General features: G+C 52.9%; 1 protein-coding gene across 3 annotated transcripts in view; it reads right to left on the reverse strand.

Annotated features, from left to right (window-relative positions):
* EYA2 (EYA transcriptional coactivator and phosphatase 2) overlaps positions 1 to 26859 on the reverse strand; it is a 172027-nt gene that overhangs the window by 89438 nt on the left and 55730 nt on the right. For 2 of the 3 annotated variants that reach the window (XM_058679727.1, XM_004586086.2), the window contains exon 2: positions 479 to 606. In XM_058679727.1, coding sequence (XP_058535710.1) covers positions 479 to 596 — 118 coding nt within the window. In that variant the 5' untranslated portion in view covers positions 597 to 606. Of the gene's footprint in view, positions 1 to 478; positions 610 to 26859 lie in introns of those variants that run through there. The other variant, XM_058679728.1, reaches the window with a different exon arrangement.

A 26859-nucleotide genomic window follows, 5' to 3' on the forward strand; every position in this document is an offset into this window, starting at 1 on the left:
GGATCTCAGCCCCAAGGCTGGCCGAATCAAGGGTTAAAGTTGTTGCTTGGGCATTGCAGCACAGCGCCCCAAACAATAGCTGCAATTGTCCCAGCCAGAACTAGTCAGGCTGCCTCCACCTGCCAGCAACATCTCAAACAACTTTCAGTCTCACTTCCTGGATGCCTGCTTCAACCCAGTCAAGTTCCTGCCCTGCCACTGACAGCCTGCCCTGCCCCCACGAGGTGAAGACTACATGACTCTGGCCTGTGGTGGGGGGTCAGCACCCTTTGAACCTGGAGCCTGGGCGAGAGAGCAGAGCCCACCAGTCCCTCAGACGGAGAGAGAGGGTGTGGTGCCATGTGCCCACGTCTTGGTCCAGAGGCCTCCACGGCCATGACAAGGAAACTCATCCTGAGAAATGCTGTGCACCTGTCTGTCCCTCCCGAAACCTGCAGCAGTGCACGGACTGCCCATCACAATGCCCTCCAGGGCCTACCTTTGTGGTCCCCTGGTGTTTGCCCAGCGGCAGTGGCAGCAGCAGCTCCGTCCCCCGTGGGTTTATCCGGGCAGTGGCTGTTTGCGGCGAGGCTGGGTGAGATCACTAGTTCTAGCATTTCCTTGTACCTGGATGAAAACAAAGGGCAACATAATTTATTCTTTAATTATGCAGGCTTCCTCACGATTCTGAGTTCTCTTCCCCTGAGGGCTAAGTAGTGAAGCTGACTGCTGCAACCCAGCCTTCTTACGCGTTCTGTGGCAGCATGAATATGTGCTCAACTTCGCATCCCAGGGAAATGAAGAATGGAAATCAAGGCTTCACTCCCCCGTCATGGGTACACCCACCTGCTCGGGGTGTTTGCCTCTTGTCCACCCTACCAGTGAAAACACTGGACTCTGGGTCATTCTAAAGGTCACCTGAACAAGCTGGAGTGGCTGAGGGCAATGTCCCAGTGAGGAAGGGACAAACAGATGAAGAGGAAGTATAGATTCTAAAAGACCAGAGACTGGGAGGGGGGCACGGTGGTGGGGAGGGGCAGAGAGAACTTGACATTGAAGAGAGGAAGATAGACGTGGTATTATCTGCACTGGTGGCTCAAAAGGCACCTGTGATCTGTGATTTTTAACAAGTCCCTGGGGACGCACGATGTAATGTTCTTCCTATGGAACCCCAAAGCCCACACATCACTATCACCCACTCACACCCACAAAACACACAGCTGAGATGTGGCTTCACGCAGTAAGATGATGGATGGATGGATACAGGAAGGATAAATACGTTTTAGGAGGATGGCTAGCTTGGTGGGAGGAGAGGATGGGATCTGGAGGAAGTGGTACTCTGGGGTCTCCTTTGTGCCTATAGTACATCAGTCTGGCCAGGTGCAGCTTGCTGCCTGGCTTGCATGACCCATGAGCCAAGGATGGTTTTGCATGTCTCAGTGGTTAAAGAAAGATCATAAGGAGGGAACGATTTTAAGACATGTGAAAGTGATGGGAAATTCACGCTTCTATCTGGAAGGATGTTGTATCAGAACACAGCTCTGCTTGCTGTCCATGGCTACTTTCTTTTCTGTTTTTAAAGATTTATTTATTTGAAAGTGAGAATTGCAAGGGGAGAGTGGGAAGGGAGAAGGAGAGGGGAGAGGGAGATGTCGGTCTTCCATCTGCTGGTTCACTCCCCAGATGGCCACAATGGCCAGCACAGTGCTAGGCTGAAGCCAGAAGTCTCTTGCAGCTCTCCACATCGAGGACAGAAACTCTTAATTCCACACAAACCACCTTCTAGAGTTTGTGTCTTCACACGCTGGGTCCTACCATGCCCATGTCCACGGGCCAGTTTTCTTCTTCCCCAAGTGCAGGGAGGCAGGCCCATGTCCTTTTCCTTTAGAGCACCCCTGTATGCTGCCTGGGGCGTGGCCAAGAGCAGAAAGCCTGCAACTGCTGCCCAGCGGTGCACAGGATTCCGCCTCGTTCCCGTCCCCCTGGGGAGTATGTGCGGGCAATCCAAGACTAAAACAGACAGCGAGGTGCACCACGGCAATGACCTCCACACCAGCCCAGGCAGCGCACTGTCCGCTCGACAGCCACACCCATGCACACACAAGGACCTGCGCTCTCTTCCCTTCAAAACAACAAGCTCTTGTCAATATTGGAAAACTAGGCAATTTCCCACAGAAATGAAGATTTGTCAACTTCTCTGAGAAATGGGAGAACATTGCCATGCGTGTTCACGGTGGCCACTGGAGCAAGAGGGGAACGGAGGAGGGTATGGTGAGTAGCAGCTGCTCAAAGCGGTCATGTTTGTGGTTCTCTGGTTAGCCACAGTCTCCACCACTCCTGACTGTCTTACATCCCTCCTCGACCTGGACCCATGGCCTTTTGTAATTCACCCAAGAGCCTGCTGAGAAGGAGGCAGAAGTGGGACAAGATAGCCTCCACTGGTCACATGCACATTGATTTTATCAAGTGTTGATGTCATTGTTAAGAACTCATCCAAACAGCGCACGCTGAATTCACAGGACAGCAGGATTGAGCTTGTGGGTTTTAACTTCGGGACAGAGGATTGCTATGAAAGCCTTTGGTGTGTTCTCCTTTAAGCCTTGCCAAAGATCCCCAAAGGCCAAGTCTGGATGACGATTGGTCATTTTCTTCTTTCTGTCACCCAGTGAACGTCTACTGGATGTGAGCAGACGAGAGAGGGAAGGGAGGGAAGGGTTACGAGCTGGAATGATTCCCTTCCTCCGTGGATCTCCATTCTCCACCTTACCCCAGGCAGCACCTCCGATGTACCAATGACACAGATCCGCCTCTTGGAAATCAATGCCGCGTTGCTTCATACATAGCTGGGATGGACAGGAACAGTGCTGAGTATGGCATCTCCTCCTGGTTTTTAGGCTTTGTGTTTTCAGTTTCACTGATTTCAAAAAGCATGCACATGCATATTTCAAAAGGTAGAGGGAATACAGAATTTTATAAAATCCACAGAGGCTGGTATAGTGGTTCAACAGGCTGATCTTCTGCCTGTAGTGCTGGCATCCCATATGGGCACCGGTGCTAGTCCTGCCTGCTCCACTTGTGATCCAGCTCCCTGCAAATGTGTCTGCGAAAGCAAAGGAGCATGGTCCAAATGCTTGGGCCCCTGTACCAACGTGGGATGTCCAGACGAAGCTCCTGGCTCCTGGCTTTGGACCAGCTCCAGCCACTATGGCCATTCAGGGAATGAATTAGTGGATGAAAGACCTCTCTTTTTTTTTGTAACCCTGCCTTTCAAATATAAACAAATAAATCCCTTTAAAAAATCCATACATGGTTTTATCATATGTTTTTCATGAACTCTTTGAATGAATGGATTTCAAAAATTTTCAGCACTAAAATCAACTTCTCTTTCATATTTCCATAAACTTCTTGAAGTCCTTTTGTGGGACACTGAGTGGATGTCTAGCTCATGGAATTGCGTCCTCTGTACCCACTCCATGGCATTTGCACATTGTTTAAGCACTGGGTATCTGGGGGTCCTTCACCTCTCGGCTTTGTAAACAAAACTGCACTGAACAGCTTCATGAATCTTCACTTAAAAATACATTTATGTCTATCTAGCCACATTTATATGCTTTGAAATCTTTATATAAAGAGGAGTTCTGTGTTGACATGTGAATTGAACTTGACCAAGTCCCAGCTGACTGTTCTTCCTGATTCCTGTGCTATTCCAGATCCCGTTCCCTCCCCCACGCTGACACGCACAAGGCTCCAGTTTCCTAGTTTCCTGGTAACACTTGGCACTGCCTATCTCTTTCTAATGGATGAAAAACAGGAGCTGTAATGTTTGGTTGTGTTTTTTGTGAGTACTAGTACAAGTGAGCAGATACTGACATGGGACTTCATGAGTTTTGAGCAACTATCAATATCCTTTATCTCATCCATTTCCCTTCTGTTTTCTCCTGCTCCCTTCTTGACCCCTCTCCCCATCCTGCAGTTTCTTCTTGATTTGTGGAATGCCTTGTAGAGTCTAGATATCTCACTCATTGTTGATTTTTAGATGTCAAAGTTCTTCTCTTATTCCTATATTCTCTCAAAAACACAAACTAGCAAAATTGCTTTCGATGAATGACTTACGTATTTGCAAGTCAGAGTGATACAGAGAAAAGAGATGGGTAGAGCTCTCTTTCTGACCTGCTTGTCCACTCCCAAATACCCACCACGGCCAGGGTTGGGCCAAGCTGAGTCCAAAAGCCAGGAACCCTAACCTGGTTTCTCACAGGGCTGCAGACACCCAAGTTCTTGGGTCAAATTCTAGTGCTTCCCCAGGGACACTAGCAGGAGGCTGGATTGGAAGCAGAACCACCAGGATTCAACTGTCACTCTGAGATGGGATCCTGGCGTCACCAACAATGGCCCTACCCATGGTGCCACAATCCTGGCATCACCAACAGCGGCCCTACCACAGTGCCACAATCCCAGTCCCATATTAAGGCCTCTCAGGGAAGTGGATTAAGTCTGACTCTGCCACTTTTCCCCTCAAGACATTTCCTACTTTATAAAAAAAGCAGAGCAAAGGTGGTGGCTTAGTTTTCCAGTCTCTGTGGGTTCTGGAGGGGAGAACTGGAGTCCAGGGCTAAAACAATGGGTTAGAAACGTGATCATGACAGGAATGCTATGATGTCACAGCAGGTGCCGACATCTAGGCTGGCCGGGGTGAGAGCGCGTTAAAGTTAGGAGAACGCAAGCTGAGAAGGCAAGAACCTAGCAGGGCTTTGGGCAACCTCAGCAATCATAAGCAAAAGCTGGAGTTCCTGACCCTCTAAAGAGGAGAGGCCTTGGGAGACACCCCACACTTCTAACAGTGATGCATTTATGTATAGGCAAGGCAGAGGCTGTGAGACAGAAAGTTCACATCAGCTGGTTCACGCCCAGATGCCTGAACTGGTTGGGGTTGGTCCCAGCCAATGCTGAGAGTCAGAACTTCCACTCTTAGCTACCTGAACCACCATCTCCCACCTTCCAGGGTGGGCATGGTAGGGCAGCAGGGACTTGAACGCAGGTGCTCCAATAAGCACCTGCTGCTCTAACTGCTAGGTTGCAAGCCATCCCCTTCCCTAGGCTTTGAAGGGAGACTGCCAAAGGGTTACAGTGGGATACAGGGTTACTAAGTAGATCCTGCCTAAAGACATTTTAATCCTGTGTTGACCTAAGTGATTTACCTCAACCATCAGCACTTGTAAGAAAAATTAACCTTCCTGTCTTTAAGGGAAGGCCTCACCTCTCCACAACTCAAAACTACTGGGCACACAAGAAGGCAAGAACAAATGATCAAAAACCAATGATAAAACGACAACGAAACTCCAAATAAACCCACAGGAGAATCAAATATGGGAGCAGTCCTGCACATACTTTCAAATAAGTGCAAGAATATGACCAAGAAAACATACTTAAGACAGAGATTCAGAATCTTGAAACAAAAATCTAATGGCACTTACAGAAAACTAAATCATTAACATTCAGAACTCAACAGGTTGGACATGGCAGAAGAAAGGAAGCTGGGGCTGATACAGTGGTGTAGTAGGTTAAGCCTCCTCATATGGTGCTGGCATCCCACACGGACACCTGTTCGAGTTCCAGCTGCCCTGCTTCTGAAATAGTGCCCTGCTAAGGAACCTGGGAAATCAACAGAGGATAGTCCAAGTCCTAGGTCTCCACAAGGGAGACCTAAAAGAAGCTCCTGGCTCCTGGCTTCAAATCAGTTCAGCTCTGGCCATCCAGGTCATTTGGGGAGTGAACCAACAAATGAAAGATTCCTCTCTCTCCTTCTCTCTCTTTTTTAGGAAAAAAAAAAAAAAAAAAAGGAAATCTGGAGCAAGTCCAAATAGACTAAAAACAGCAAACATTGTTAGAATGAGAAATTTAGAGGAATACAGAATAACGTTAAAGGAACCAAGCTACCAGGATACAGTAATCAAAATTGGTCCTTGCCAATCATAAGGCAGCAAGGTCAAGTCAGCAAGATATTGTCACGCAGCACACAGGGCCCTGCCTCAACTGTCCTCGGCCACCGTGGGCCATGGCCACAGCTACAAGGGCTGCTGACTTGCAGAAGTGCATGGTGACCCACAGAGCAACTGGGGCACTGGAGTTGCCAACGCCCTCCCACAGCTTCTAGTGGTGGCTCTTGTTCCCCAAGCGCCTGCCTATCACGTGCCAGGTGATAGCCCTGATTCCCTTCCGTGATCTCCTTCAATTCTCTCACGCACCCTGGGAGATACAACGATCTACTCTGCATTTCCTATGAAACGCAGTTCTGGGTGCTGAGCAAAGCAAGGACCGCCCTCCCGCCCCCAGAATGAGGACCGGTTCTGGGGTGGGGGGATGGGACTGAAGTGCTGGGGGCTCACTCACACAGGCTGTGGAGAGCCAAACGGCTCACACTCACAGAGCGTCAACTCTGGGACCTAGAACTTTCCACCAGGATTGGTGTATTTCCCCCTGAGAAGCAGGTAGCCATGCAGAAAACAGGGTTTAGAGTGACCTGCCGGGCTGGGACTGCGACTGTGACATAGCCGGCTCTAGGATCTGTGCTCTCAACCATGTCGACAAACGTCCCATGGGGTTCTAGAAGCCTCCAAACCATACACTCATCTGCTCTGAGGGTTCAAATCCCACCAAGGCTGCAGAGCCATGGGGCAAGTCTGTGTAGTTTTCTGCAGACTCAGCCCTGAGGCAAGGGAGGCCGACGGTTACTCTTACTGCCAGGGTGTCTGGGAAAGCATGGGAGGAGGCACAAGCCGGTGGTGTTCAGCGAGGTGCAGCTCCTGGCACAGGCTTTGTAGGCACACAGACAGAAGCTGGCAACGCAGTCAGTTCACTGCGGGGAGACACCGGGGGCTGCCACGGGATCACCTGGAAACCATGGCTCCTCCTATGGTGTGTGGGGTGGGAGGAGTTCTCCTGCAGCTTTGCCCAGGGGCAGGAGGGATGACAGGCCTCGCTGAGCAGGGGGGGTGGGGGTGGGGGTGGGTGGAAGCAGTGGCAGGCTTTACTCACATTCCAGCCTCTTCCCTCCCTTCTTCACAATGACCTGAAATAGGAGCCCAGTTTATTCTCCTGGCAGCTGGGAGGGAAGAGAGAGGTCTGGGCCTGGGGGGAGGAGAAGTACAGAGCTTCCCCTGCACAGAGGCAGAGCAAGGCAGCAAAGCCGCGGCATCAACTTACAAGATAAAGAAATAAACAGATTTCTTGCCCACCTTGTGCTGTCGTGCAACCCCACCGCAGCTGCCTTGGCACAGCCCGGGGCAGGGCAGGAAAAGAGAGGTCGTTGTGGGTGAGGGAGGGGGAGTGCCTTCCCCCAGCCCCCACCTCTTTGCCTCCTTCTGGGCCGGCTTCTGCTGGCAGTTCACACCATTTGTTACCGTTGTCACCACCCCTGTCCCCAGGGGCGGGGGAGCCTTGGGGAAGCCTGAGAGATGACAGCTGGAGGGTGGGGGCAGGGCGGCCTCAAAGGCTGGCCAGGATCTACAGCAGAGGGAGGGGTCCCAGGCAGCAGCCGCTCACCATTTCACACTGCCTGCCACCCCGGTCCAGGCAGCGCCTGCCTGCCAGGTGGGCAAGGACAGACTGCTTCGGCCTCCGGTGGGGACTGTGGACAGCCTTTGAGGGCTCACGTGACATGGACAGCAGCTGTGGCCCGAGCCACTTCAGCCACCCCCAAGTGATTCTGACATAGCCTCGGTCTCTCCCAGGTCCGTGGGGGCAGGTGCTTGTACCCAAAGCCTAGGATTGGGCCCAGTCCTCTCTTCCTTGGCCTCCTGTGTCTCAAGCATCATCAGGTCCCACCAAGTTCACTTCCACGGTGGTTGTTAGGGTTGGCCACCACACTCTTCCCTGGAATACTCCATGGCCTGGCATCCACCTCCGTAGCAGCAGCTGACAGCAGGGACTAGAGCCCCCACCACACACACATGCATACACCCCCCTGTCTTGTGACCTGTGCCACTCTGCCTCACCCTTAGAATAAAGCGGAGGTTTTGGAGCACAGCCTCCATCCGCCTTCTTTCCTAGTGTCATCTGCCAGCACTTTGGCTTCCCCTCACTCTGTGTACCTAGCAGACACTAGGCCTTTGCATGTTCTTCCCTCAGCCCTCGGAGGTCTCTGTTCTGGCATGAGGGACCCAGCCCCTCTCACAGGCGTCCACGTCCACCTCCCTTCCCCGGGGTGGCAACTTCATCTGGCTAGCCCGCCATTATTACTGTATTCCCAGACTCTCCTCTGAGGCCTGGCCCTGGGAAGTTGTTTGATAATTCTATGTGGTGTGACACAAAAAAATGCTGGCTGAATGAACACACCCACTCGTCTGACATCTGCCTGTTGGCCACGGCCACCATCTGAGACATGGTACCTATTCATGTAACCTGCCTAGCCTCCCCAGACCTCAGTAAGAGACCCCACGTTTTCCCTTTCTTTAGCTTTAATACTGTATATAGGACACATGGACACATTCAAGGTGTGTGGGAGTGGGATGTTCCCCAGGCCATCCCTGAAGGAACAGTGGTCTGACCACACAGGTGAGCCTTTACTGATGGTCACTAGGCTGTTAGGTCCAGCCTGTCTGTCCTGCCTGTGCTGGGCCTGCCAGAGCTAAGAAAGCAGGTGTCGAGGGTAGACTTGTCCAGAGAGAAAGTCACAGTGTAAGAAGGCAAGGGATGTGAATAGCAGGTTCTGTCCAGGCAGCCCCCTTTGGCTCCTGTGGCCCTGGGCAGGGCTGACCCTAATACCAGGCTCCTTCCCTGCCCCTGCAATCAGCATCTCTCATGACTCCAGGAATTGGCTCAGGAGCTAGGATCACCTGAGTCAGCAGGGACCAATGAGATGCCCTCTTTCCCACTGGGCATGTGCATTGAAGGTGTCCACCAGGAGGGGCTGTTGGTGGCCATCTGGTTGCAGGTCTGCAGGTTGCACACTGAAGCCCGGAGCCTGGCGCTCCATGTGGGTCTGCCATGCAACTACTGGCACTTTCATGTGCTGCCCCCCAAGGTGGAAACATGAATTGGGGGCCAGTGCTGGGACGCAAACCCAGCCACTCCGATATGGGATGCAGACCTCAGAAGGGGCATCTTACTATTGCACTAAATGCCCACCCCTGGTTCCCTTGTCCCCGGAAGCCTCCTGAACAAGGGTCTGCTAGTTAGACCTTTGCTGCCTGTGGGACTTATTTCCAACTCTCAATTTGGATATAATTGCACATTCTACAAGGGAGTGCCACAGACAGCCCAGCGGGGTCCTAGGCACCCTTCATCCTGCCCTCCCGGGGGGATTACCTCAAGGGTAACCACTGCTGAGCATCAAAACCAGGAAGGTGACCTTGGAGCTGCAGGTGCATAGCTCTGTGTGTCATGGTCCCATGTGTGAATCTGTGGAACCAATGCTGTCATCACAACAGACAGCGAGTCTCTTACCGCAAGAACGGCCTCATGCAACCCGACCCAGGCACTCCCTCCCCTCCGGCTCTTCCCCCAAACACTGACCCGCTCCCATATCTAAGCTGCCACTGTAAGAATGGAATCTAGATGGAATCCCACAAGATGTGACTTCTGGAGAGCGGATCTAAAAAATGTTAAACCTAAGAGGCAAGTTCAGATGCCTGCTTTGTGCGCCACGTATTGCAATATCCCCTAGTTTCCCAAGAGGTGGCCTTCCAAAAAGCACCCAGTGTGTGGCGACATATGGGACAGGACCACACACGTTCTGCTGGATTTCTGCTTGAGTGCAGCTGGGCCCTGGAGCAAAACACAGAGTTTTATAGAATATTTCTCATGCAGAGCCATTAAAAAAAGAAAAAGAAAAAAGCCAAACCCCAAACCAAATAAAGCACCAAATGAAACACCAGCGACGCTTGCTGCAGGAGGAGCCTGCCTTTGCCAGGGGCAGGTGGCGAGTGCCAAAGGTGTGGCAGTGGCTGCTAGAGTGGGTGGGAGTGGCAGGCAGAGCCGGCTCGAGAATCTGGCTTTGGCATCAGTCCCCACTTGCCAATGTCCCCTCGTTTGCCATGGCCGTAGCCATAGCCATGACCTAGCCCCCCACTTGGACTGTGGCTAGGCTTGTTCTGAAGTGTGAGAAGCAGGGCACTGTAACTGGGGCAAAGGGCACAAGTGGAAGACAGTGCAGAAAGGTGAAGAGTAAATGAACATCAGAAGTAAAGCATTGGAACAACTGAGTTTTGTCTAAACTTTATTTGTGCTGTCAGCAGGCATGGACAGCCGGGAGAACAAAAGGACTGCGGGCTGCCTCGGAGGCAAGCCTGTGCTGGCCACGCCTCAGCCTTTTCGTCATCCCAGGAGTCTCTTTGACGTGCCCCCAGAGAGATTCATGAGGCTGACAATACTTGCACACTTGCTTAGCACTTGCTCCCAGCCAGCTTGTGAGATGGGCGGGGCCAGCAAGAACCTGTGGCAGCATGGGGACCAAGTAGGGTCTCAGGCTCCAGCCCTCCAATGCTGACTACTCGTGGGGTCGTGTGTGACTTCTCTGCCTCGGTTTTCTCATCTGTCAAATGGGACTGAAGACAGCAGCCGACTCCTTAGGCTGCTGGGAAGATGAAGTGATTGATTGCTTGGAAAGCACTTGGAACGGAGCAGGATGCAGAACCAACTCCGTCTTCCACCCCAGGAAGGAAGCACGTTTTCTGCAGGGAACGACACAGACAGGGAGCAGGGCACACCTCCCACTCTGCTATGGGACGACGCATGCTTTGAGCACAGCTGATCCAGGCCAGGAAGACTCGTGCAGCTGTAGGCTCTGTGGCAACTGCGAGATCTCCTGTCCCCTCCAATGCCAGCAGCTGCTCTCGTCCCATGTCACAATGATTGATAACCCTCTGCAGATACAGCCAGATGGCCCCAGGACCAAACAAATCAATGCTGATTGACAGCTGAAGACTCCAGCTCCCTCCGCAGAGGCCAGGAGAGGGAGGAAAACCGGGGCATTTCCGAAATAGCAGCTACTACAGAAAAAAGCCACTTGGCCACATAGCCATGTGGTACCCTGCGGGGACTAAGCCAAGTACCCAGAGCAGTAACAGGGCTGGAACAGAGGAAGAGAACTCACCAGAAAGGATTTGACATACTTGGCAATGTTGGTCTACCTAATCCTTAAAATAACCCAGGAGGTAAATAACCGGGTTGCCCCATTCTACAGATGAGCAAACTGAGGATCAGAAAGGCTTCACAACCCTCCTGAAGACACACAGCTCCATCGCAGGCTGCTGCAGGCCATCATTTAGAGCCTGGGTCCTCTGGAGGAGATGAGTTTGTCTTCCAGGGACATCTGCAGCACCTGGAGATGTTTCTGACGGTACCACTGGGGCCATGGCACACTGCAGGCATTCTTTTACCACCCTGGTGGCCAGAAATGCCACTCAGTTCCCTGTCAGGCATGGCACAGCCCCACAACAAAGAATCATTTGCCCCCCACCCCGTCACTGTCCCACAGCGATGGACTTGGTGCACAGAGCCGATGATACTACACGTGGACTACTGACTGATGGTCAATAGCCAAAGTTGATTAACAGCACCAGACTTTTAAAGGAAGATTGTCAGGTACGCATCCAGGGAGGAGAGGTTTAAGCCATTTACATCAACAGCAAGGTAAAGTTCCCCCAAACACAGCTAGTGCCCTGGCACCCACCTCCCAAGGGACAAAGAGGGGCAAAGGGCTTGGCAGAATGTCTGCATGTGGCAAGTGCCAGGTCTGCGTTGGCTCTTCCTGACCTCATGCCACACAAGGCGCATCACGGCACAAGGCACAGATGTGAGCTGTCCCAGCCCACAACACACCTGCTGCTGCTGGTCTAGATGGCTCAGCAATGTCATCGCCCCAGTCAGCACCTTGCACCAGTGCACCTGCCACAGCTCCAAGAGATACAACCTAACACAGCCCTGTCCGAGCATGAAGGAAGGAGGTGTCACCACCACTGGGCAGATCCCACCAGCTGGCACAGGCAGGACCACTCCCTGACCAAAGGGCATGATCTAGCAGTCTTCCTCCATCCCTTTTGGTTCTGGTGGCCCAGAAGGGAGCAAGGGCTGCTGGGCTGTCCCAGAGGCAGCCTACCAGATGTGTGTGCAACAGCAGCAGATGGGCTGATGCTCTGTGTGCCAGCTGTCCTTATTCTAGCAGGCCACACTGCAGGAGGAGTACTGCTTCATGGCGCCTGGCTCCTCCTGACCACTCCCCTCCCAAGCCTATTCGGCCATCTTCCTGCGACACCCATGTTTTCCCTGGGGTCCCTGGGAACCAGCAAGCTCCTCGCTGCCTTGAGGCCTTGGCACACCAGTGCACCCTCTCCTTGGCATGCATTCCTCTCCACCTGCATAAACGTCACAACATCACTGCCTCCAGGAAGTCCTGCTGGCTGTCACACTAGCAGCATCTCCCTCCTCGACCCGACTAGTTCTCACTGCATTCTGATCTTGGCCTTTCTTGCCATTGTGGTTAGCAGCTGATATTTCACTATAAGACATTCAGCTCTCCCTTTAGACTCTATCACAGCAACCAGGAGCAAGATGGGGTCCCAAGTGGCTCCTTGCAACCTGACCCATGTCCTAACAAACATCAGAGTTTAGAGACTTAGTAAAAAAAAAAAAGTAAAAGAAGGCATTATTAATTTTAAGGGGCTGGTGTGGTGGCAGCTGAACAGGCTAATCCACCACCTGCAGGCGCCAGCATCCCATATGAGCATCAGTTTGTGTTCTGGCTGCTCTGCTTCCCATCCAACTCCCTGCTTGTGGCCTGGGAAAGCAGTTAAGGACGGCCCAAAGCCTTGGGACCCTGGGCCCATGTGGGAGACCCGGAAGAAGCTCCTGGTTCCCGGCTTCAGATCAGCTCAGCTTTGGCCATTGTGGCCATTTGGGGAATGAAACAGTATACGGAAGATTTCTCTATCTCCTTCCTTTTCTTTTTTCTCCTTATCTGATTTTCCAGCAAAAATAAACATTTTCTTTAAAAATAGCAATTATATATTGAGGTGTTTTTGATGATTAAATAAATTTTTTTCAAGATTTATTCATTTCCACTGGAAAGCCAGATACACAGAAAGATCTCCCGTCCACTGATTCATTCCCCAAGTGGCCACAACAGCCAGAGCTGAGCTGATCCAAAGCCAGGAGCCAGGAGCCTCTTCTGGGTCTCCCACATGGGTACAGGGTCCCAAGGCTTTGGGCTGTCCTCGACTGCTTTTCCAGGCCACAAGCAGGGAGTTGGATAGGAAGTAGAGCAGCCAGGACATGAACCAGCACCCATATGGGCATGTGAGTTGAGGATTTTAACTGCTAGGCTACTGCACCGGGCCCATAAAGCATCTTTAAAAAAAAAAGTTTTTAATGTGGCTACTAGAACATCTTAAATCACATATGTCACTAACACTTGTAGTGTGCTAATTTATTATTTTCATTTTCAATCTGAAAGACAAAGAGCGCTCTCCCATCTGCTGCCTCTTGCCCCCACATGCCTGTAACAGCCGGGGCTGGGCCAGGCGAAGGAGCCAAGCAACTCCAGTGAGGCCTCTCCTGTGGCCAGCAAGGACTCAAGTGCTTGCAGCACCATCGGCTGCCTCCCAGCTCCCAGGGAGTTCATGAGCAGGCAGGTGGCTCAGAAGTGGAGCTGCAGCTTGACTCCGAAACTCTGGTATGGGACGTGGGCATCTCGAGCACTACGCAAACACCCAGCCCACCTGCATCTCATTGCCTGAGCCCTTCCTGTGCCCCGTGGCAGAGAAAGTGATCCCAGACTGTTCCTGCTCCATCCCTTGTGCTTAGAACAGTGCTTGGCACAGAACAGGTGCAGATGGACCATTGCGGAACGAACATGAACATATAAAGGAATGAATGAAATTTGAAAGACTCGAAGATGGGCTCGCCCTGCTCCTGCCCCTGTTAGAACAGTTCATTCATTCACTCTTTTTTTTAAAAAGATTTATTCATTTTATTACAGCCAGATATACAGAGAGGAGGAGAGACAGAGAGGAAGATCTTCCGTCCCCAAGTGAGCCGCAACGGGCTGATGCTACGCCGATCCGAAGCTGGGAACCTGGAACCTCTTCCGGGTCTCCCACGCGGGTGCAGTGTCCCAATGCATTGGGCCGTCCTCAACTGCTTTCCCAGGCCACAAGCAGGGAGCTGGCTGGGAAGTGGAGCTGCCGGGATTAGAACCGGCGCCCATATGGGATCCCGGAGCTTTCAAGGCGAGGACTTTAGCCGCTAGGCCACGCCGCCGGGCCCCATTCATTCACTCTTCATTCATTAATTCCAACATGGCATTTTCTGGTGGTCTGGGGCTCATAAGAGCCACAACCACGGAATGACCACTCTGCCTCTGGCCTTGCCCCAGCCCACACTGGCACTGGCTGGATCCTGCAGGAGCAGTCTGCTTCTCTGCCCTCTTCGCCAACTCCACTCGGCCAGGAAGAGACCAAGCCCCGTGAGAAGCATCCACAGCAGTGCTAGGTGCCAGGACTTCCCGCAAAAGTCAACAGACGGTGGCTGAGGAAGTTTGTCAACCTTGACTGGACAAACACAGCCTAGCAAGGGCTTGTAGGGCCAGGCCTGGCGGGTGGCAGCCAAGCTGGGGCGAGGCTGTGCCAACCACAGGAGAGTTAAACAAGTCCGGGCCCGAACTGACCGGGTGGGGTCACCTAGCTCCACTGTGTGCCAATACAAACAGCTCTGCACGAGCCAGCAAGGTCCATGAGGTCAGACTCAGGACCTACGAAGCCCTGGGGGCCATGACCTTCCCCCACTCGAGGCTGTGGGTGGCCCTACGTCCTGGAGTGCCAAGCAACTCTGCTTTCTCTCTCCCTCCCTAATCCCTGGGCCTCAAAGTCTCAATCAGAACTAGGGTGAAGTGACTAAGGATTTGAAGGGCCACAGAAAGACCCAATTTGATGTCTCAAGTTCTTCTAAATGGGGCTATTGCTGCACAGGAGCGAGCTGGCCTTGGCCATGAACCTAGCTTGGAGTATGCATTCCTGTTCAACCTTCAACAGTAGTGTCCGTGGCTCACCTGTGGAAAGAGGTGACCTCTTAGCCAGGTTTGGGTCTGAGCACTTGACCCTGAGCACTCACATGCAGGCACCCCAGGGGGATTCAAACCCTAAAGTTGCCTTGGCGTTCACAGGTTATGTGGCTTTAGATCCAGCTCAGCTGCTGGCCGTGCACATTGGGGACTGCAGCCACGCACAGGTCTCCGTCCTTTTGCTAAGCCCCCATCCCTCATGGCTCCTGGAGTGTCCTGAGTTGGATGCATTACAGTTGCTCCCACCAGGATCACCCCTGAGCCTGCACTGGGGCTGCCTGGCTGCCACCCACCTGCTGCAGAGGCTAGAGCTGCATGGCCTGACTCAAGGGTTGGCCATGCAGCTTGAAGATGGCTGTGACCTTGGGCAAGGCAGTTTCCTTCTTCTGATACCAACCAAGGGGATTGGTTCAAAGCCACAGAACCATGACTGCTATGGAAGACAGGACAGCCCAGGGTCAGGGTTCCCCAAAGAGGGTGGAATCTGCCTCCATCAGCCTAGCAGCCGTGCCCTCCAGTGGGGGACTGTGACTCCAACAAGTCCTGCCCAGCCCCGTGCTATCTGCTTCCCCTCCAACTGTTTCCTCCCCCTCCCTGGAGTGAGCATTTCAGCCATAAGCCTGACCCTGTCAAGCCCCCACTAAAACCCCTTTAAAGGCTGCTCGTGCCCTTGGGTGAAATTCCAGCCTTATACCAGGACAGAAAACAGGGGCTTTCTGTCACCAAGAGCCTCCCAGTCAGAAACCCCAATTACAGCATCGTGCAGTGGACACCTTCATAAAACGTCAAGCAAAAGTCGTGACACACCCTACTGCCCGCCTGTTCGATGCACACTGCTGTTTTTTTCTCCCCAGATTGATTTTGGGGCCCCCTAGTACACTAGCACCTATGTTCTGAGTGGTTAGGCTCCCATGGAAGAAAATTCTGCAGTCACCTCCATGCTGCCCCGGCACTACCCTGCTGCAGCCCCTGCATCCTAGTTCCTCTGGCCACAGCACCTTGGCATGTGCAACTTCTTCAATGTACTCCTGCTTTGCCAAAACGACACTTGATCCACCTGGCTTGGCCTCCCAGGGCCCACTTGCTCCTCTGTGCAATCCTCCTCCTCATCACCCCACTGCAGCAAGAGGCACCTTGGGAGTTTTTGTTTTTGCACTGCTTCTTGGGCCCCACTTGAGGCCACGGAGCCAGATCCTGGTGGGCACAAGACCTGAGAAAGCAAGTCCTCCGGGGGAACAGGGAACCCTGGGGTCTGGCATTTCATTCTTCACATTTTCCTTCTTGAGAAGGCCAGTCTCAAGTTAGCTTGTGAAGCTGTTTCTCTGTTGGCGTCTCCTTCTCCCAGCTTGGGAGTTCAGGGACCTGGTGGTTTTGTCTGATATGACATCTCCAGGCTTGGCACAGGGCAGGCCGCTCTACACATCCTTTTCAACAACCGACAATGGGCACACCTGCTATGCACCAGCCTATGGTGGGTGATACAGAAAGAGATACAGACAGACGTAGCCCTTGTCCTTAGGAAGGATGAGAGAGGATGCCGACTTGGGGTCAGGGGAATGCCAAGGCCAGGTACTGAGACAAGGATGTGGGACGAGGAGCTTAACCTGGGAGCTGATCTTGGGAAACACTGCTAAGGGCCTAGGGATATAAGGAATGGAAGGAAATGAGCAGTGTCAGCAAGCAAGTGACCACCGTGGGCAACTGGAGCTTGGCCCTGCTGGGCACTCTGGGAGCTGTGGAGGCAACGTCCAGCCATGGGGCACGTCACCTGCGGACACCCGTCTACCACGGCAAAAGGGAAATCAGCTGTGACTGTGCTAAGCCCCACGAGCACAGGTCTTGTTCGATGCAGCAACTGGCATTGCTGCAGGGACACAGTCTCCCCACTGAATGGAATTCCATGCAGCTGTTGAAAACAAAAGTCAGGGTTCAACCAATGGTCTTGCAGGAGGGGAAAAATGCTAAACACATCTTTAAAAAAAAAATAACCAAGGGATCCTTTCTGCCTCCCACCTCTCCTCCAAACATCACTCACCACCTCGAACCCAAGCCAAACCAAGCAGCACACCTAAACACCACTACTTAGACACAGGTACAGCACACAGGGGGAAGGACAAAAAGGGCGAGGGCTGCCCAGCCATGGCCCCAAGACCCTGTTTGGCTCATGGCCTGCTCCTGTGAATAAAGTTTTTTTTAGAACACAGTGCGTGACTTTGTGTCTGTATCGTCCGTGGCCGCTTTCACACAAGGACAGAGCCTCTCTGCTCTAGTGTGGACAATACAGGAAAAATAGAAACAACGCAACACTTGACCCTGCAACATGAACTGCTACTGATAATGGGACAAGTTAGGTCTAGACATACAAAGAGAGAACACCCGGAAGGCAGTGAGACGCAGCATATACAGTCTGATTCCATTTTGGCAACAAGAAAACTGCGTACACTTGTAGGATGCTTTGTGGATTAAAACATACCCCCAAGTGTAGACACATAGCATTTAATGGTCAGAAGGGATCTATTTTTTCATACTTCAAGGTCATCTTCATGTTTTATGATAAGCATTTTTTTTTTTTTCTTTTTTTTTTTTTTTATTTTAAATTCATTAATTACATTGTATTATGTGACACAGTTTCATAGGTACTGGGATTCTCCCCACCCCTCCCCAAACCCTCCCTATGATAAGCATTTTAATTACTTGTGGAGTTAATAAAGAAAGCAAAGGGGAGAAGTCATAACCACCCCAGATGCAGAAGAGGGCAAAACTCACACAGAGAGGATCTCACACCTTCTCAGAACCCTCGGCTGCCTGGTACGAGGCCTGGTGGGCACACAGCAGGTGCTTAGCTGGTGAGCGACAAGGGGCAGGCATTGGGCGTGGTGGTGAAGGCAGCACGTGGGCTACCTTTGTCCCCTATCAGAGCCTTGGTGTAGAGCCCACTCCTTTACCTCCCATCGAGTTTCCTGCTAACGCGCACTCTCAGAAGCAGCTGGCAACAGCTCAACTACGTCAGTTCCACCCATATAGAAAGCTAGGATTGAGTTCCAGCCTCCTGGGTTTGACCTGGCCCAGTCCGGGTTGTTGGGGGGCATCTGGGGAGCAACTCAGTGGCCAGAGGGGCTCTGTTTCTGTTTCAAATAAAGAATGAAAAAGATTGATGTCTGCAGGAACAAGCGCTGAAGACAAGGAATGTGATGGCAGAGTGAGGAAGAGAAAGGGCACAGCCCACCTCCCTGCGGGAGCACCAGGCCCCAGGGCCGGGCTCAGACAGGGCCTGCAGGGCGCGGCAACCCCCACTCTGACCTTCCCAGGGACCAGAGGCAACCAGGGCTAGTGATGCTGCCCTGCCCTCCAGTCTCCCAAGCCCAGGCGAAACAACCAGAAGCCCCTTGTCAGTCCTCCAGGAGAGCCTGACCTCTCCCACTTCAGGGTGGACGTGAACTCCAGGGCAAAGCTGAGGAGGCCTTGCCAGGGAGGGGTTCTGGGCGCTTCCTGGTACTGGAGGAGGAATGGGAGGAATTTCTCTGACACTCAGCCACGCTGAGGAAGCAGCCCTGTCTGCGCATAGTGGGATTCACATGTGTCAGGAGCAGCCTGATAATCCTGTGGGCGTGCCCCCAGAGGGTGCTGGCTGCGGGTGCCCGCTGGCCATGGAGCCTTCCACCTGTCCGAGAGTCACAGGTTAAGAGGAGTTGGGCTTCAGAGCAAGGCTCAGCATGCAGAGTGAAGGCTTGCTACTATTTTTATTTTTTAATTTTTAATTTTATTTTTATTTTTCTAAATGGCTCTTTCTCCCTCCCATGAGCACTTACTGAATGCCTACTATGTACCCAAGCACTGTCCTGAGCTTGAGGATGGGGCAGAAAACGGAGTTTCAGCCCCACTCGAGGACATGAACAATGAACAGGAAAGGCAGGCCCTTAAAAAAGCCTGCAAGGCTCGCGCTCACTTCAGCAGCACATGTGCTAAAGGCTGGGTGAGCAGGGCAGGCTCCCGGGAGGTGGGGATACTGCAGCCAATGCCCAAAGCAGATGAGCAGAGCTCATCAGAGCAGAGCCCACAGAGCTGGGAGAGAGCGAACAAGCAGCAGGTGCCTGGCCTGGCCTGGAAGTGAGAACAATGTGCTTGAAGAACAGAGTGGGCACAACGTCTGGGTGAAGGCCAGGGAGCCAGGGGAGCACTTCTAGGCAGCAGCCAGAGGCCAACTTGCCCAGACCCGGTAGGCCCCAGGAAGGAATTATCCAGAAGGGTTTCAACAAGGGAGCAGCATGATCATTTCCCAACAAAGGCTGCTTTGTTCTGCTACCATCCTAGAACCACAGCTTCTGAAGGAAATTTGGAAACCACAGCAAAGAACGAGGTAGGTGAGGATACCACCCAGGAGCTCGGCAGCCGCAGTGGGGGTCACCCGCCGGGGGCACTCTGTCCTCCAGGGCCCAGCTGGGGGTGCCACACTTGGTGTCAAATGGCTGTGGCGGGGGGTGTTTTTAAATATTCTGCAGCCCAGCCCCCACAATCAGGGAGTCACCAGTCCCCACTTTTGTCCCTTGGCCCTGCCATAACATAGCATCAGAGATGGACATCTTCTGGCTCTTTCTGGAGTCAGAAGAGCATGGGCCGACACCCGGCAAGGGGCCTTCTTCCTGCACGATCCCAGGATGGCAGGAGGGCAGGAGAAGGTGCAAGCGAAAGGGGATGGAATATACCATGGCCACAAACCCATTCTGGTGGTAATGCACACACTTATATCACGTGGACCTAAGGTGTGCCAAACTGGCATAGAGTGAAACACAGATTAAAAAAAAAAAAATTTACAATTTTCTAAAATGTATTTGCAAGGCAGACATGAGGCTTGCACCTTGGTGTAGCCCGCTAATCCTCCATGTGCGTAACTGGCTCCTTAAGCCACAGGTGTTAAGACTCAGAACCTTACAATGCCAGGCAGGGGGAGTCCTGGGAGACTCTCGGTCTTCCTGAGGGCAAAGCGAGTCTCTCAGAGGGGACTCGCTGCTAGATGATCGGGGCAGAATACAGATTGGGAGCAGACGGGAAATGAGACTTTAGCCTTCCCAGATTCCAGCAACATGACTGCTTTTTGGATCACCCAACTGCATTCTCCAGGAGGCCTGGAAAGTTCTGGGGAAATCCTTGGCCACGTCACTACCACTCTGCCACAAGCCTGCACGACAGCTCTGTTGGTCACCGAATGCTTATCCCCTGCCAGGCCCTTGCACATCACTTTGTCCACACAGTAGAGGGAAGACCCAGGCTCCAGAACCAGATTGTCCGTGCCCCGTGCCCACCCTGACTGCCCCACGCACCTCACACTAGTCACTCAGCCTCTGAGTCACACTTCCCTCATGTCACGTGTGTCTCAGAACAGTATTCACTCCACAGGACAGCTGCAGACACATGGCTGAGAAAGGCAGAGGTGCAGACCCCTGCCAACGTCCCTAGCAGGGAGGTGGCACAGCCTGGGGATGTACCCAAAGCAATCCACTTCCACTCTGTGTCTGCTACATACAGCAGACTTAACACAGGTGTCAATCTCACACCTAAGCAAAGCTGTCTGGTGCTTCAGCCCTCATGGGCCGTTCATTTCCTTCATAAGCATTTTACGGAACACCTGCTGTGTGCCTGAGAGGATGCAGGGGACCAGCCCCGCCCTCCTGCTCCCTGCACAGACTGAGGATAAAGCCAGACAAAAGGACACGATTCAGAGTGAGTGTGAGAAACCAGCAGAACCCTCCGTGTACCATTCCTGAACTCGGCCCATCCCCTTCCTCTCCGTTCCTTGAGTCTCTGAGTCCCCGTGGCTTGCCAACCCAGTCTGAATCGGGTTTGCTATTACTTGTAACAAACATCTGGGCTGCTTTAAAAAATGTTGATTCAGCACCAGCCCACGCAAGTCACTGAGGATGGAGCCGAGAACAAGAAGCACTGGGCCCTCACCCCGTGCAGCTGGAGTCACACCGGGGCGGTCACACTCGAGCGGGATGATGAAATCGGCTTTAGCAGTTGTGATAAATATTTTAGCAATGAACTAGAGAAGCACACATGTGTCTTGCCAACTAAGACACTGCTTACATGCCTGCGTCGCATAGCAGACGGCCTGGGTTCGAGTCCTGCTAATGAGCCCTCTGGGAGGCAACAGGTGATAAGCCAACCTGGGAGACCAACCTGGGAGACCCAGGGTGGGTTCTAGTCTCCCAGTTTTGGCCCAGCCTAGCCCTGACTGGTGTGGGCATTTGGGGAGTGAACCAACAAATGCAGGATCTATCTATTTTTAATAAAATAGGGGGGAAAGGTTTTTTTTTTTTTTAATATATTGAAAAGGTAAGCTTAGGGCATGGTGCGATGGCTCAGTGGTTAAATCCTTATCTTGCATGCACCAGGATCCCATATGGGCGCTGGTTCGTGTCCCAGCTGCTCTACTTCCCATCCAGCTCCCTGCTTGTGGCCTGGGAAAGCAGTCAAGGATGGCCCAAAGCCTTGGGACCCTGCACCCGCATGGGAGACTGGAAGAAGCTCCCAGATCCTGGCTCTGGATTGGTGCAGCTCCGGCCTTTGCATCCACTTGCGAATTGAACCGGCATGACAAAAGATCTTTTTCTCTGTCTCTCCTCTATAAATCTACCTTTCCAATAAGAATAAATCTTTTTTTTTTTTTAAGATAAGCTTAAAAAAAAATGAACTAGGTGAGGGTTGACAATTCACAGCCCAGGGAGTAAACCTGGTCTGCTCTCCATTTTATACACGAAGTTTTGCTGGAATGCAGAAACGTCCATGTGTTTACACGCTGTTCATGTCTATTTTTGCGCTACAGCAGCAGAGTGGAGTAAGCCTCAGAGCCTGTGTGGCCGACAAAACCAAAGCTATGAGCCATTCAGCCCTTCACAAAGTCTGCCAACTCCTGGGGTAGACAAACACAGTCACTCCTGACACGGTCCCTCGAATATTCGAGACTCACTTTTGGGGTCTACAGTAAGACTGTCCTTCACTCTGCTTAATGTCATGGTCACGGGTATGTTGTGTTGCCCAAAGAGACCAAAGCCAGGAGGCTGGGACTTGGTCCCACAAGGATGGCAGAGGTCTAACTATTCAGGCCCTTATCTGCAGCCTTCCCAGGAAGCTGGGTCAGAAGTGGAACAGCTAGGACTCGAAATGCCACCACTTCCACATAGGGTATGGGCGCCCCATGGGCTGGCTTAACCTGCAACACCATACCACTCCTCCTTGCTGTTCTGATACACAAAGCTTCAGTCACTTCCATATCATTCGTGGCTATTCTTGCCCAGCGACAGCACAGTTGGCCAGCCCGGCCCACAATGCCCCAAACTGTCATTCTCTAGCCCTCCATAGAAGATGCCAACCTCTGCCTGGCTTGGTGTGACTCATGTTCAGCATTGGCGTTCAGGGTGGGACCAGGGCTGTGTCCCAAAGTATCCTGGAAACAAAGGGAGCTCCCCACGGGATGGAACTTGCAATAAAGGCAGCAGGGCTGAAGCCAAAGAAAGAATGAGGGTAACCGCCCTCGCCCCCCACCCGGCACCCTGGGAAGATTTTGACCACAGTACCACTCAGGAGATGAATTCCCAGCTAAGACGTGCTCTGTGAATGTTAACAAGAATGATAGTCATCCCAGCTCCACAGGCCAGACCGTCCAGGGTTCGGGGCTTATAAGCAGCCCCTCTTCTGCGGCCAGCCTTGGCAGCTGCCACAAGGCTCCCACAGGGACTGAGTGGACAATGCTCAATGGAGAAAGCAGCCCGAGAAGGCCCTGGAAGAGGACAGCCTCGGCCACCGAGGGTGAACCCCACCAGGAAAGGAGACCAGATCCCGAGACCCCCGAGGATGCCCCTGACCCAGGAGCCTGGGATCTCCAATGCCAAACCGCAGGCAGGTGGTGCCGCTTGAACGTCTTCAGTACCGGGAGACACCTGGTCAGGCCCACTATGAACAGCTGATGGTGGGGTCACCTGTCTCTAAACCACTCTACCCCACATGGAGTTCTATGGGGTGGGGGCAACCCAAGCACAGGGCTGTTCTGGCCAGGGTTTGCGGGGGCAATAACACATTCCCTTCCTGCAGCATGCCCAGAGGGGCCCAGCAGGCTGCAGATGTAAAGGCAGAGTCTGTTCAAAATCATCAGCTGCCTTGATGAAGGCCCGGAGTCCAGTCGTGAGGACGACACACACACACTGAGGGTTGGGAGCTCTGGGACTGCAGTGGGACTCTGTGTTAGCAAGCACTGCGCAGCACAGCCGTGGGAACCTGGTGAGACACAGGCCAGGGAATTCCCTTTCCCAGGGGCAGATACTGAAGGGTGGAGGGGAGGGCAGGGCAGGGGAGGAGAGGCTGCCCAGCCACCCCATTCCTCTCAGATGTCCTGGAGTTGCTGAAAAGCAACTGAGCCTGAACTTCTGAAAACCCATGATGCTGCACAAGTGCCCAGGTGCCAGGATGAAAAGTCTTGTGACATTCACAGCATGCCAGGCACTGCTCATTTAATCCACAATATTCCTGGGCTGCAGGAGCTGTAAGGGCCCCTACTTTATATATGGGGATTCTGAGCCCTGCAGGAGCTGAAGGGATGGTGACCGAGATGCCAGGAGCCGGTAAGCTCAGCATCTATACCTTCTCTGTGCTTCATCTCCATCCAGAACCTCTGCCCAGCATGCAGGTGGTGTGGGGAAGGGGAGGGTTGAGATGCAAACATCACAAACCCTCTCCAACACTACCTGAGGGCCAGTGCTTCCAGCAGACACACCAGACACTGGGCTGAGAGCTTGCTGGGGCTCCCCTGTGGGGGCTAGGGTGCGAGGATGGTCTCCCCATGAGGCTCACAACACGCCCAGAAGCTAGTGCACCTGGACAAACCAGCCCCGGAGTCACACACCTATAAGGGACTTTTGGACACCTTATCCCCAACCTTTGTCCTCAGGCTCGGGGTACAGATGTGTAGGGTGGCACCCTCCTTGCCTGGCCCAGGACACCCCTTTCCCCATCCCAGAATAGACCAGACACACACTTGCTGCCCCTGTCTCAGCCTGGGGCTCTCTGGCATCTGAACTGGGATCCTACTCCAGAGCCAGCCCCAGGAGCTTTCCCCACCCAGCTTCTTCTTGGCCCAAGGCCACTTCCTACACTTGAGGGAAGAGCCATGTTCCTGATGAGAAAGAAAGGGGTGCCAGGGAGGAAGGGAGAAAAACGGAAGCACCAGAAAGGACAAGGACAAGAGCCCAGAGGCTTCCAGCCACGGGGAGGTGCCACACGAAAATTGCCACTAGACGCCAACAGCCCCCGTTCAACCTCAGGGAGAGAATGCTTGCCAGTGAGAAGCTGCCCTGCCATTGGCAACCCTGTCTGAGATGTTAAGAACCAGCATCCATCATGAGCTCGCCCCCTGTGAAGTCCCAAGGGCCCTGACAATGCCACATTGCACCCCTAGGACAGGACTTGGGCTGCATCTCCATGATACCAAAGAGAGAACCGAGGTACAGGGGTGCCCAGGTTATGCAGCTGAACCGCTAGACTTAATACACGCTTCTCTTAATCGGGTCCCCCCAGATCTGTGTGCTTCACCCAGGAACACAATTCACTCTTCACAACAGCTGTGGGGTAGACATGGGTATCTCTCTTCACTTAGAAACAGAGCCCCCCAAAATTAAGGATACCACCCAGGCCACAGTGCAAGGAGGGGCAGAACCAGGGCCTGACACACACACATGGCTGCCCCCTGAGTGGGCTGTATTCTTTATAAGACCTTGTGAATAACTGAAGTCACTACACTAGCTCCTGCTGGCTACTCTGTGGGTATGCCCATGAATAGAAGCAGTACACAACAGCCAGGGAGGGAGCTGACTTGAGCATTGAACTTGGGTCTGTGGGATCCCAAGGAACAGCTTGCTCTGCCACACGGCCCAGCCTGAGGTCTCCAGGGTGGGGCCCCAAGCAGCTTTCCCGACATACCACGAGGCTCCGGAAGATGTCACGTCTCCCTGTGGCTCACTGCTGAGCTCACGGTTGTTTCCCCATTGACACCAGCAGGGAGACTTGGAACTAGCCAGACAGATGGCGAGGCAGGAGGCCAAGGGGCCGCAGGCAAACCTCTCACCCCAGGGTCACTGATTGCACTCTGCAGGTCGCCCGCAGCCAGCAGCCACCCTTTCTCTACAACAGCTGTTGGGGTCCTGCCTGTAAGAGGCCGGTGGGGGCTCACACGTGGTCACTGGGACATAGCTGGCCACGGTCCCTAGGGTACCAGCTGCCTGGCATACTCCCCAGCCCTTCCATAGTGGACTTGGCTGGTCCTGGCCACTCTCATAAAGCCAGGCATTTACTTGCTCTGTGCTCAGCCCTGGCCAGACACGTGACCTTTTGTTTCACATCCTTATCACCCTTCTGGATGTGTGTTTGTGCCCATGCTATGGGGTCCCCATGACTGCTCTTAACTGCTGTCATTTTTTTTAAAGATTTATTCATTTTATTACAAAGTCAGATATACAGAGAGGAGGAGAGACAGAGAGGAAGATCTTCTGTCCGATGATTCACTCCCCAAGTGAGCCTCAACGGCTGGTGCACGCCGATCCGAAGCCGGGAACCAGGAACCAGGAACCTCTTCCGGGTCTCCCACACGGGTGCAGGGTCCAAGGCTTTGGGCCGTCCTCAACTGCTTTCCCAGGCCACAAGCAGGGAGCTGGATGGGAAGTGGAGCTGCCGGGATTAGAACCGGCACCCATATGGGATCCCGGGGCGTTCAAGGCGAGGACTTAAGCTGCTAGGCCACGCCGCCGGGCCCTTAACTGCTGTTATTACTTGTTTCTTAAGAGCAGCAGTAGTCTTAGCAGTGTGGCTAAGAAGGAAGGCTGTGGACCCAGACATTTGAGATATGAATCCTGGCTCCCTGCTGGGGCACAAAATGCTCCCGGGAAAATGACTGAACCTGTCTGGACCTTGGTTTCTCTATCTGTAAAATGGTTCATGGTGGGGAGCACTGCGCTGTAGTACAGCATCTTAAGCTGTCACTTGGAACTCCAACATCCCTGTCTCAAAGTGCTTGTTCCAGTTCCTGATGCTTCCAATGCTTATGGGAAAGCAGTCGACGTTAGCCCAAGTGTTTAGGCCCTTGTACCCATGTGGGAGACCAGGATGGAATTCCAGGCAACTGACCTTGACCTGGCTCAATCCTGGCTGTTGTGGGAATTTGAGGAATGAATCAGCAGGTGGAAAAATCTCATCCCCTCTGTATCTCTCTCTTAGGATCACACTGGGCACACAGTGAGAGCTCAAGAAATGCTGCTAGTACTGGGGACCCATGTTCCTGCACACTCCATGGAAGAAGTTCTCCTGCAGACATTTACTTAGGATTTCCGATTTGTGCAGCTCTTTGAAAGGCCAAGTCAAGCCTTTCCATGTCCGTGCAGGTCTCTGAGCTATCCCGGCGGTGTATCACCCCTCTGTATCACATGGCCCATGGCTGGCCCTTCCTCTAACAAGAATTATAAATGGCTAAATTTTCATGAGTATCCAGACTGCTCCCCTCAACTTTCTGCTTTAATAATGCACCACTTTACAGACATGCAGACTGAGGCTGAGGGAGATGAAGTGATTGCCCCAAGTCACAGCAGTAATAGGAACAGCAAGGAAGTGACGTGCCAGGAGGTGGGCAGGCCCATGACGGAAGGGAGAGGGCTACAGCCCAGGCTGCACCGGGTCTCAAATGGAGGCAAGAAAACCAAGAACTCCAATTTCCAAGGACCACCATCGTGCCTGCTCCTAGCAAGCTCATGCCATACACAAGTTCATCTCTGGGGGAAGGGTTTGCC

The sequence above is a fragment of the Ochotona princeps genome, chromosome 22 (assembly GCF_030435755.1).
Source record: "Ochotona princeps isolate mOchPri1 chromosome 22, mOchPri1.hap1, whole genome shotgun sequence".
Taxonomy (NCBI): Eukaryota; Metazoa; Chordata; class Mammalia; order Lagomorpha; family Ochotonidae; genus Ochotona; species Ochotona princeps.